The sequence below is a fragment of the Pseudorasbora parva genome, chromosome 2, assembly GCF_024679245.1.
Source record: "Pseudorasbora parva isolate DD20220531a chromosome 2, ASM2467924v1, whole genome shotgun sequence".
NCBI classification, from domain to species: Eukaryota; Metazoa; Chordata; class Actinopteri; order Cypriniformes; family Gobionidae; genus Pseudorasbora; species Pseudorasbora parva.
The window spans coordinates 20,603,623-20,615,721 of record NC_090173.1 but is presented as its reverse complement, the minus strand read 5'-3'; the positions used below and the strand labels follow the sequence as shown (position 1 = coordinate 20,615,721).

Below are 12,099 nucleotides of genomic sequence, written 5' to 3'. Positions count from 1 at the left end.
GACAGACAGACAGACAGACAGACAGATAGATAGATAGATAGATAGATAGATAGATAGATAGATAGATAGATAGATAGATAAAAATATAGATATTTTTAGTCCCTAAGTTTATTTTTCTAGCCTTATAGACTTTAAATATGAAATTATGCAATATAATAAACTATTGTGTTTTTTTTATTGACATCTTATTCTTTTACCCCCCCCCTTAAAACCACATTATAATTGAATTATATTTATATTACATTTATATTAAACACATAATTATTTTATAATCTTGGATTTTTTCTTTCTTTCTGACCATAAAAAAAATATTTGAACGAAAAGTAGCATTAAAGTGCTTTGTGTCATTAGTTATGTCACTGGATATACAAATTATGTTTATGAAATTGATTTGAAGAAGAAGAAAACTGTATGACTAATTTGTAATGACCAATTTTTTTAAATGTAGTCGTTTTTCAAACTCTCCACTAACAATGTAAGAATAATGTTTTAGAGCTAATGTTTTTAGAAGATTTATCAATAGCATATAATATTGGCACAACGTTCTAATTATGTTACAGCAATAACTTTTTTGGATAACTTAAGAAGAACTTTCAGAGCATGTTAGCCAATGTTCTGCTGAGAACGTTCCCTGTTAGGGTAGATGATAGATATACAGACGGATTGACAGATAGATATTGTTAGGGGATAACAGTTTAGGACCCAAGACCAGTGAAGAATGAAGACCAAGAGTCAGGAGTGTAAATAATTAATCAAAAATATACTGAAGAATAGTTTGCAGTTGCCATCTTCAAGACTCACAAAGAGTTTGGAGGCCACGTCCCCCCCCCCCCCCCCATCTTTTTTTTTATACATACAATTTCTCAACAGTTTATATTCTTTTCAAGGTCTATCCACATCATTACTGTAGGTTAAATGATTCTGATTGGCTGAGATAAAACAGACAGTCATAGTAAATTTCCACACATTGTCAGTTAATCAGATGCACGTCTCCATAGATCACTTGTTGATGTTTTCACCCCAGAATAAGGCACATAGTGACCTTCCAGGTCTGGAGCAGGCGCCAGCTTGTCCAGAACATACTGTCACTGTCCTAGGATGCCCGTTGTACACCTTCAGGACTGATCTGTAACACAGAATACTGCGCACATACACAGAGACACAGTTTCTCCAAAGTTTGAGTCGGTGGAGCTCCAGTTCTGACTAGACATTTTCCCAAAACATACTGATAACATGTGCTTTCTCTCAGTGAGAGGTACAGCCGATATTCACCATAATTCTTTAGTGTTTCAGAAAATATAAAATGAACCACAAATCCATATTGCATCTCTGGAAGCCAGGCTAAGTGAGTAAGCACGGTTACTACACTCCTGGCATGGGCCAGACCCTCAGTCACTTCTCAAAGACCAAATACAATAAACCATCAGTGGTCCTATTGATCAAGTAACATCATAACTGGAAATAATTATTAAAAATCATTATAATAGGCTAATATAAGAGGTATAATTATTATTATTTATAATTATAATAAATATAATTATAATAATGCTTTGATTATAAATTGAATTAGTACATTATATATATATATATATATATATATATATATATATATATATATATATATATATATATATATATATATAAAAGTGGCAGGTAATTTCAGAATTTACACCCTTTAAAAGATATAATGCAGATGCATAGAATAAACACACACAAAATGAATCTGTATTTTCACAATCACAAATAAATACCAATTCAAAACCTTATTGAATGCAAACAGATTTAGCCACTTGCACAGTCACTCATGATTACAAGTCTGTACGAATAAGCATTAAGTCAATGTGGGATGTGTGTGGTCATTTAGAGCAAATAAACGACAGCAAATAGTTCAGCACATTTTTAACTAAACTTGCCGGGTGGCTGATACAATCTCTTAATCCGGTGTACCACTTCTGCCACAGTACACTAAAAATGTTACCATTGTGCTGCTAAATATTTTTCAAGGTTAAACACCACAAGGTCTCAAAAGTGTGAGAATTTTTCCACAACATGCAAATAATGTTTAACCCTTTATTTCATTGGTTTAATCTCAGGAAGAAATTAATAGTGATCCATAAACTGTTAACTATCAAATTGTGAGAATCACATGAATCACTTCATAACTGTATACGTTTGTTGTGAAAGCTTGTCAGTTACTCGTTTTTTTCCTTTTAATTAAGTTAAAATAATCTTAAAGTTTTAGTTGTCATATGCTCAGTAAGCCTGTTTAACGTTATCACACAATATGTTATGAGTATACGTCTCTTTATTTGGACATGGTTTTATAATGTTGATTGTGACATATGTTTTATTGTCAGGAATAATAGGCCATCATAATTGGCTGTTAAAATACTACATGCTAGATTGTCTCATGTACTGTACTCTATGAAGTGCTTTCAACATAGTTAAACAAGTTTAACTCAATGTACATTTCATTCACTTCTTTCTCTCTTGGAGTTGAAGACGTTGGCCAATTTCTTTCTGTGGTTCATATCATGAACAAATGTGTTTTCAAATTCAACTGTTGCATTATTTATACAATCTTAAATCTATCCCCAGTCATCCTAGTTTGAAAATGTGGACTGTAAATGCTATACCATTCCTTGTTCATTTTACTTTAGTTATTAAATTATGCAACTTGGACCCAATAATTAATCCTAGACACACGATTTAATTGCAATAAAGGCAAGCAGGTTTCACTCCCTCCAAAACTAGGGTCTTAAAATTCTTTCCTGGGATTGCTGTTCTTACTCACTAGGTGGCGCCATGACAAAAAAAAAGGGTCCTAGTAATGCAGTCCTCAAAGTGCAGCCTCTGGTTGTGCAGATGGATACGGTTGATTATATTAGACCATTTATGTTGATGTCAAATACATGACGATAATTAAGGAAACAAGCTAAATTGCCTTTTGCAAGTCATTTTGAATAACCCAATAATTGCCAAGTTGTGGCAATCACCTTCAAGTGAATTAAAGCTAGGCCTTGAAGTCAATTCTAGCACATTTATCACATTAAATGCATCAAAATAAAAACAGGAATTTGTCTTCTGTAATATACAGGCCAAAACAACATCCATTAAAACATGAGACCATTAAGTCACAAAAGCACAAACACAAGAAAGTCGTTTAATATTTTTATTCGAGGACCATGCAATAGCCATTAATGGCCCTTGACATTTTTACAAGTGTAGATCCTTCATTACCTCTACATAGTACAAAATAACTTTAAGTTACTAAAAAAAAGAAATACAACTAACAAAAAGGGGGAGGGCAGGGGGAAAAAATATCCTGCACAGCATGTACATTTTACAACCTGCTTTGAAGAAATAAAGTTACAAGAACGGAACAATTAAAGATTAAGATTAGCTAAATGAAACTGCATTTACTGAGGGAATGCAGGAGGGGCCATGGGGAACGGCATGGACTGTTGCATCTGTTGGGGGTTAAAGGGGAACGGTGGAGGGTGGCTCATGTTGTTCTGAACGCCCCCTTGATTGGGACCAAACTGTTGGTTCTGATAGCTTGGGTTTCCATAGCCACCAGACTGATTGCCAAAGTTACCCTGTCCGTTATTGCTGTAACCCCCATTAAAGCCACTACTACTGCTGCTGCTGTTGTAGCCACTAGATCCGTTTTGAGTCTTGTTTCCAAACACCTTCTTTTGCCCATAAGAGTCACCATTACGGTTGTCCTGGCTGTAGCTGTTGAAGTCCCGCCTGCTGCTGGTGTGGCGATCCCGGCGGTCATCCCTATACCCCCCACCTCGCCCTCCCCTTGAACGACCTGGAAGAGAAATTAGGAGTTAAACTAGGCTTTGCAAACGTATCAGAAGCCAAATCAGAGCCGTACCCTTTTAGAGATTATGAAGGACAAAACTGTGCAGGTAAACCACAGTTCTTGTATCTCACCAATTGGATTTACCTCCTCTGTCTTCGGCCATTTGGATGAGCTTGGGGTTTATGGCTTGGTTGGCCTCCCGGAGGACAGAGACGAGGTCGTGAGCCTGTTTCATGTTGTTGGGCGTAAAGAAAGTGTACGCCGTGCCAGTTTTCTGACTGCGAGCCGTACGGCCAATGCGGTGAATGTAGTCCTCGGAATTGTTGGGGTAGTCATAGTTTATGACAAATTTGACGTCCTCCACATCTGTTAAGAGAAAATGGACGTGCCATGGCAGGAATAGAGGAGTGCGGGTGCACACCGCCACAGCAGCGAGAATAATAGACGTTAGCAAGGGAAACAAATGAATGATAGGTCATCGACTTACCATGCTGAGGAAAGGATGGTTAAAAATCAGGACTTTAAGGATCCAAATGACAATTAACATTGTCCTCTATTAAAAAAGTGACAAGACAAACTGCTGCATCTTGCCAAGACTCAACTTGCTCAAAAACAAGACCGATTAAGGGCTTAAATTTAAGGCTGACGCAAGCTTTCCAACCAACCGGTGCTCACTTGAAAGAAAATATGATTCTCTTTGGCAGGACTCGACATGACTGAAGCCAGCAAAAGGAGGGCACGCATCGACCAGCCGGGTAATCGCATTCAGTGCGGAGGCATGTAGATTAAAGCAACTGCTCTCGATGGCAAAACACTAAAATTTTATACAAGACACTTCCTATTACGAAAACGCCCAGTCCTTAAAGTTAAAAGTTCAACAGTTCAAGCTGTTGCACGAGAGCAGATGCGAGCAGGACGCAAGTGCGACCACCCAACGGCGCCGCACTCCTCCATGGTATGCCGCCCCTTGGATTACGCCCCAATCACGGAGCTCCGACCACCTCTGAATGCAATTTGATTGGCTGGCAGACAGGCAGAACTCCACAGAGGAGCTCCTTACCCCCTCCTGGTGAACCTGGACGCGTCATGCCAAGGTCCTGCCTCCAAGACTCCACCTTCAGGTGAGAGGGGCTCAGAAAGGCACAGCAGTTAAAAGGAAACGGCAGAACTTCATAGAAAACACAATATGAAATGTTAAAGAACATATTGAGGAGTAGTAACAAACCTAGTCCTCTGGAGGCGACATCTGTGGCAATGAGGATGGGCGCTTTTCCATATTTGAATTCTGTTGGAAACAGAAAACAAGTCAAATCAAGTAAATCGACCAACAACGAGTCAATGATCCAAGACTTTTATGGCAAACACGTACCATTGAGCACCCAATCTCTTTCCTGCTGGCTTTTGTCTCCATGGATACCCATTGCTGGCCACCTGCAACATAAAAAGCCAATGAAGATACTCCATTTGAAATCTAAACGAAGCAAATCGTAACAGCGAAGCAAAGGTGGTAATCTTACCCATCCCTACGCATCCTCCTAGTAAGATCGTCACACCTCCTTTTGGTCTCAACAAAGATAATGGTCTTGTTCTCCTTCTCACTCATGATTTCCTCCAGCAGACGTATCAGTCTGGAAAGGAACGAATGTCGTCATGCATTTCCCCTCACACATCAAAACCGAACTTTAGGTCATGCCTAATGTTCCCAGCACTTACTTGTCCTCCTTCTCGCCATCATTGCAAACGTCGACAATCTGTAGGATGTTGTGGTTGGCACTGAGCTGCAGAGCACCAACATTGATCTGTACGTACTCCTTCAGGAAGTCCTCAGCCAGCTGCCTCACCTCTTTGGGCCACGTAGCGCTCCACATTAGAGTCTGTCGGTCTGGCTACAGGAGGAAACGATTTCAAAATTAACATTTTTCAAAGTAGTAACATTTATACACGGATTAAAATCCATCAAAGCAAGGCATACTCTAATTTGGTCCAAGATTTTCCGAATCTGAGGTTCAAAACCCATGTCAAGCATCCTGTCAGCTTCGTCCAGTACAAGATAAGTGCATCTGCGCAGATTTGTTTTTCCGACTTCAAGGAAATCAATAAGCCTTCCAGGTGTCGCAATGCAGATCTCAACTCCTGGAGAAGGAAGGAAATAAATAAAATAAAAAAAGTAGAAAGATTAGATACATGTAGCACAAATGAAAAAAAAAAAAAGTTATACATGTAAAAGATTCAAGCATCATACCCCGTTCCAGGTCCCTAATTTGTGGTCCTTTGGGAGCACCTCCATAGATACAGGTGGACTTGAGACGAGAGGCTTTGCCATACTCTGCTGCCACCTGCTGGACCTGCTGTGCCAACTCACGGGTGGGAGCCAACACCAAGCACTAAAAAGAAACACCTGATTAAAATGCGGATTTTTGACCCCAACTCAGATTTACACTTGACAGATTTTTGAACTTACAATGGGGCCATCTCCGTGCTCCAGGAATGGTTGGTGGTTTATGTGAACAATAGCAGGAAGCAAGTACTGTAGAAGAAAACTTATTAGAACCTGCTAAAATGACTCATAACTAGAAAACATGACAGGACGGTTCATACCGAGAGGGTTTTTCCTGAGCCGGTCTGTGCAATGCCGACCATATCTTTGCCACTAAGTGCAACGGGCCACCCCTGAGCTTGGATAGGGGTTGGATCAGTCCAGTTCTGTTTGGTGATCACATCCATCACATAGTCTGCATAAAACAGAACAAATGGTTAGCTTAACCTCAAATTCAATTCCAAACAGTCATAACAGAACACCAAGCATTAACTTACTTGGAAAGCTTGCTTCGTGGAATTTCATGATGGGTTTGGGACAGTCTCTACCCTTCACGGTGATCTCTTTGCTTCTCCTGTAGTGCTCAACGTCTTGCTGCAATAAAAGACAAGCCACATCTTTAATATCTCAAAACAATAGATTGTATGAAAAAAAGTGACCATCCATTTTTTTTTATTATATATATATATATAAAAAAAAATGGATGGTCTATATATATATATATATATATATATATATATATATATATATATATATATATATATATATATATATATACACATACACACACACACACACACGTGGATTTACTTACAGGTGGCCTCCGAGAAACTTCATGGTGCTCCTGGTAGAAGTTCTTCTCAAACTTGGGGAGCTCATCCAGGTTCCAGTGCTTTTTCCGGAGACGGTCGCCTGGATTCCCAAACTTCTTACCCGGAGGAGGCCCATTTCTGCTTCCTCCAAAACGTGGGGGGCCACTGCTGTAGCTACTAGTAAATAAAATAAAAGGGCGTTTTAGAACATTTTTGCTCAAATTAAAATCGGTTAATGCCAGTGTATGTATGAGATTTATAACGGAATTAGCCTTGTCATGAGCCCAACTCCCAATACACTACTACTTTTAATGTGATGCACATTTCAGTGTTTTGGGTGGTGACATCATAAAATAACCACCCAAACACACGGAAATTGTGTGTTCTAGACGTACAAAGCGAAGATATAGTAGTATCATTGTATAGTGATGTCAAACAGCCTTTCGGTGGCACTTTTGATAAATACGCCATACACAAGTCATGAGGCATATCACTGGTACACCATGTTAACGTTAAAAAAAACGTGCTACATGTACTTTTGTTACTTATTACCGGATAAAAACAATAAATGACCGACAAGCAAAACACAAAATGTCTGAATAAAGGATGACAAAAGCTTTGGTTTCGATTTACACCGTGAATTCTTGTCTGCGCCACGTTTTAACGCCGCTGCCATTTTATTTCCTACCGGCAGGAGACAAAGAGGGAAAAACCGGCCGGCATTTTATAACATCACAGCCACATGGCCCGTCGAGGCCTTTTAACGATATAAATATACAAATTCAGGTTAAATGTAACGTTAACGCGGCTCTTTTCGACGTTAACGACATATTTTACAAGTTAACAACATCAAAAACGATTTTCCCACGACATTTCCATCGTGAAATCGAATAACACGACGGACCTACGCATCGCCTAATACACGAACACCTATTCGGCAATGATTCAATCTCACAACAAAACAGACGGTGAACTGATTCGATCCATCGTGAAAATAACCGATAAACAGCCAAAAAAATAACATTTTTAACGAAATTCACAACGGATTAATATTTTAAGTGACATCATATCGTCCTACGAAAACCATAAAAACATCTTACCCTCTGTCACGACCGCGGTCTCTGTCGGAATATCCAGGCATATTGTAATCTGAGATTATAAATTAAAAAATAAATACTCGGACGTTCCCTTTCCCCAGTTATGCGCAGTGACGGTGCTTGTGAACGCCGATGAGATCGTGCACTCGCCGAGCTTTATAGGAAGAGGAAGTGGCTTCCGGTAAACTGCTGACGTCTTTCTGACGTTCGCGCGTCCTCGTCCTTGCGCATGCGCGTCTGAAGAGTAGACTTCAAGCTGCATGTGTTTTAGGACCAGATTGGTTAACCCCTAGAAAAACTATGATTAAAAACTTATTTTACTATGGTAACATTTCACTGGGTTTAAAAGATTTTCTAAAATCCATAGAGCCAGTTAATTTCCAAGTTTTGCATTGCTATTATTAACTAATCAAAAAGTGCCATCATACTGCCAGGTTTTTGGACATGTACCACGAAAAGAGTTAAATGTAAATACCATGAAGTGAAAGTCTCTCTACCCACAGACATTATCTGATGTATAAATGCAAAACTGTTATCATAAAAAAAGTGGAACGAAAGATTTCTTCTAGGGTTACGACAACAAACTAAACAACTCTTAGTTTCATAGACTGAATTAGCCATAGGCATTTTATGCTACAAAAATACAATATATATATATATATATATATATATATATATATATATATATATATATATATATATATATATATATATATATATATATATATGGTTGTTTTTGAGAATAAATAAAGTGGAGGAAAGTTCACAATATACTGAATATAGTTTTACATTATACATTCATAAATGTGTTTGTGTCATATCATAGCTTTGCTGATTTAACTATTATTATAAAATGTTGAAAAGTATGTGTGTACAAGTGTGTGATTGGTAATGTAAGCTTATGTATGTTAAGAAACAAGCACTCTATTGGCACTGCACTTCATTTTAGGTTACATTAACTTGTGTAAAATGTAAAAAGTCTTTAAACAAATCAAGCCTGACACCAAGAATGTTTACACCTTCCCCCACTTTTCAAGATGGAGAAGAGTTTCTTTCTTATTTTAATAGAGACATCAGGTCCCTTTATTCCACTTAATGGCCCACTTTGGTGTCACAAAAAGACTGCGAAGCACTCTGATACTCTTTTGCCACAATACCAAACCTGATACTTTAGCATTTTTAGTCATTCGTATTGCAGTTACAAGGATGTAACCCCTTACAACACAGAATCCCTTTTAACCCAGTTACTGAAATTATCGGTCGGTAACTCTATGAAGGAATTATATTTTTTTGTTGTTGCATTATTTAAACACAGTCATACAGAACCAGGCGGCCACAGTGATCCCATCAGGAAGGCAAGTTTAATCAGATCTAATTACACACAAAAATAAAACACTCTTACAAAAAATGATAATGTGTGTTACATTTAGCAAATTGCACTGGTCAGCTATGAAAGTTAAAAGTGTTGCTAGTAAATCATGCTATAAAGGAACGACCCTCTCAATCAAAGTCAACAGGGTGTCCAGTTCAAATGGAGGCCTATTTACTTATACAGTTAAAAAAAAAAGTTGAAAGAAGAGAAAACAAAAGAGAGCTTTTTGTGTGCACCAGATTTAAATGAAATATATACTCATTCAGTCCATAAAGAGTTTGGTAAATAGATTCTTTGCCTATTATATACAGCCATTATATAGTGTGTGTGCAAAAAAAAATATTTTTTTCTTTAAATCTAATTAAATTAAAGATAAATGACAGTCAGTGACCCACATATATGAACAATATTCTATAACTATACAAAGCACCATCTCAGAATATTTAACTGATCCATCCAGAGGCTTTATTTTTTTTTTCACCTTCTTTCACACTCAAATTTATAAAAAAAAAAAAAAAAAAGTAACAAAAGATGTGTAGCTCATTTTCAGCGTATGCAAACTCTTAACAACAGTCCATGGTCATAGAGGATTGCTATAGACAGGCAGCATCTCAGAAACATTCAACAATATATATATATATATATATATATATATATATATATATATATATATATATATATATATATATATATATATATATATAAACTGCATTTGTTTATTTATGCAGTTTCTTTTAATAATCCTGAAGAAACAGGTTTTCAAGCTGTGCATTTAGGAGGCTTACAAAGAGCACATTAAACATGCTTTTGCTGTTTTCTGCTAGATTTACACCTAAAGCTGATGTATTTCTATAAAAGATAGAATTGCTTCTTGTTCTCTTTAGTACAGCGATCCTCCTTGCAGTTCGTTTGTAATGCTCACTGAAGGCCAGTGACATTTTTGCATGGTAAAAAGTTCAATAAATTGGTACTACAATGGGTTAATAATAAATCACAAAAATAACAAGTTGATACAGACACTCATCTCCCTTGATTTCCATGAGGGGTAAACATTTACTTCTTTTATGAAAAACAAAACAAAAAAACAAAAACGTAAGAATATAATGAGAAGGTATGAAATGGAAGACATTTCACATCTCATTTACATGCTCATACATATTCATCATATTTAAATCTTTTAAAGGGTTCAGTTGACATCAGAGACTAATTAGAATTCCATTACCAAAAAAGTGGACACCAGTAATGCATATTAAAATGTTTTTCTTCGCAATTTTTAGTTTTCTTTAAAAAGGAAAAGAAAAAAAAAAGATGGAATTTGTCTGACATTCGAAGCAAGCCAATGCCAACGTCACTAAAGCCTTTTTCAATGGGCACATCCTTTTTTAAAACTTCATTTTTTTTTGCTCTGGAAACATCGGCAACGGTTCCTGCGACGTTGCCAATATATTATATCTGTATTATTTTATCCTTTTAACCTTGTCCTCACACACCGTATAAAAATAAAGCTAGACTACCTACCTACCTACCTAAGAATTCATGTATTCGTTCGTTCACTTTCAACAAGCTTATAAGTCAGACTGTGGATGCCACCGGCCTCCAGGAATGGAGCACAGGTAGTCAAGATGGTGTCCGGTGTAGGGCAGCCCAGAAGAGGCCAGCGGAGCCCAGTTCCCTGATCGAGAGGAAGGTCATCTCGCGGCTTGCTAAAGTCCAAGCGGGCCGAAGATCAGCACCCTGTGCAACAAGAAAAGTTACAAGTCCCAGATGACAAATTTCGCAGTATTTCCGTTGACATTGGCGTCTTCCTCTCGTCTCGTCTTCGGTAAGGACAGTAGTGCTTCTACGCTAGCTTATGCCGGAATGCTTTTGCTCTCCGTGCCCCGCTAAAGTTCAGCCTCTCCTAAAGTCAAGTCTGTGAAAATGCTACATGAAATACTGTTAATATGTTGTCTTAATGCTAAAAATCAAAGTATGGACTTTAAAAAAAAGGAAGAGGAGGTTCCAAAATAATGAGTAAAAGAGTTACTAGCAGCTGAAAAGATCCACTGTTTTCTTCTCTTCTTTTCAAATAATGTAGAAAGATCTGTATAGCAGCATCAGGCGTGGAGTGCTGCGGTATAATCCGTCTGAGCTTCCCCGTGAGGCCCATACATCTGTCGGCTGACTGACAGGACTGTCCCGCCTGGAGAAAGGTTCCTCTGCGTGCGCCAGCCGTGGACCATCATTCCACAGCGAAGCCGCAGGTCTCCTCGATGGCCGTCAGCAGCTTGTCGTAGAGTTTATCGTAGCTCTCGTATGGAGGAATGTCAATCCGGTTGAAGCTGAAGCGGAGGTGAAAAGAAGAAAATAGTGTCAGGTGGGTTTGCGTGCAGAAAATAACTGATTTATTTACTGTTTCGTATTTGAGATCATTGTATCAGGTGAAACCACGATAAGTGTTAGTGCTTTCTTACATCGGCTTCAAAATCTATGGACAGCTAGATCAATTTCTGTTTTACAATATTTTTTTTATATTCATACACTACCATTTCAAAAGTTTGCGGTCGGTAAGAGTTTTGGAAGAAAGCCTCTTATGCTCATTCATCAAATGATTTGATCAAAAATACAGTAAAATCAGTATTATACCTGAATTTTCAGCTTTTCAGTGACACGATCCTTCAGAAATTATTGTAATATGATGATTTGCT

At 37.8% G+C, this 12,099-nt stretch overlaps 2 protein-coding genes across 9 annotated transcripts in view; both read right to left on the bottom strand.

The window, feature by feature from the left end:
• Window positions 1-3,158: 3,158 nt before the first annotated feature.
• ddx5 (DEAD (Asp-Glu-Ala-Asp) box helicase 5) lies at window positions 3,159-8,209 on the bottom strand. 7 transcript variants are annotated; one of them, XM_067459232.1, is made up of 13 exons: window positions 8,044-8,209; window positions 6,946-7,117; window positions 6,629-6,725; window positions 6,413-6,546; window positions 6,276-6,341; window positions 6,057-6,198; window positions 5,787-5,947; window positions 5,528-5,700; window positions 5,332-5,442; window positions 5,184-5,245; window positions 4,875-5,099; window positions 3,959-4,180; window positions 3,159-3,820 (listed from the first exon to the last, which is right to left on the bottom strand). In XM_067459232.1, exons 1-13 carry the CDS (start codon window positions 8,082-8,084, stop codon window positions 3,420-3,422), a joined length of 2,007 nt encoding a protein of 668 aa, XP_067315333.1. In that variant the 5' UTR covers window positions 8,085-8,209; the 3' UTR covers window positions 3,159-3,419. The 7 variants fall into 7 exon arrangements, with proteins under 7 accessions (XP_067315333.1, XP_067315323.1, XP_067315352.1 ...); XM_067459222.1 differs by having other exon boundaries at window positions 6,946-7,120; window positions 8,044-8,208; XM_067459251.1 differs by having other exon boundaries at window positions 5,040-5,099; window positions 8,044-8,208.
• Window positions 8,210-10,142: 1,933 nt separating this feature from the next.
• smurf2 (SMAD specific E3 ubiquitin protein ligase 2) overlaps window positions 10,143-12,099 on the bottom strand; it is a 64,533-nt gene continuing 62,576 nt past the window's right edge. For both annotated transcript variants that reach the window (XM_067459197.1, XM_067459207.1), the window contains exon 20: window positions 10,143-11,733. In XM_067459197.1, the coding sequence (XP_067315298.1) occupies window positions 11,634-11,733 (100 nt within the window). In that variant the 3' untranslated portion in view covers window positions 10,143-11,633. The remainder of the gene's footprint in view (window positions 11,734-12,099) is intronic.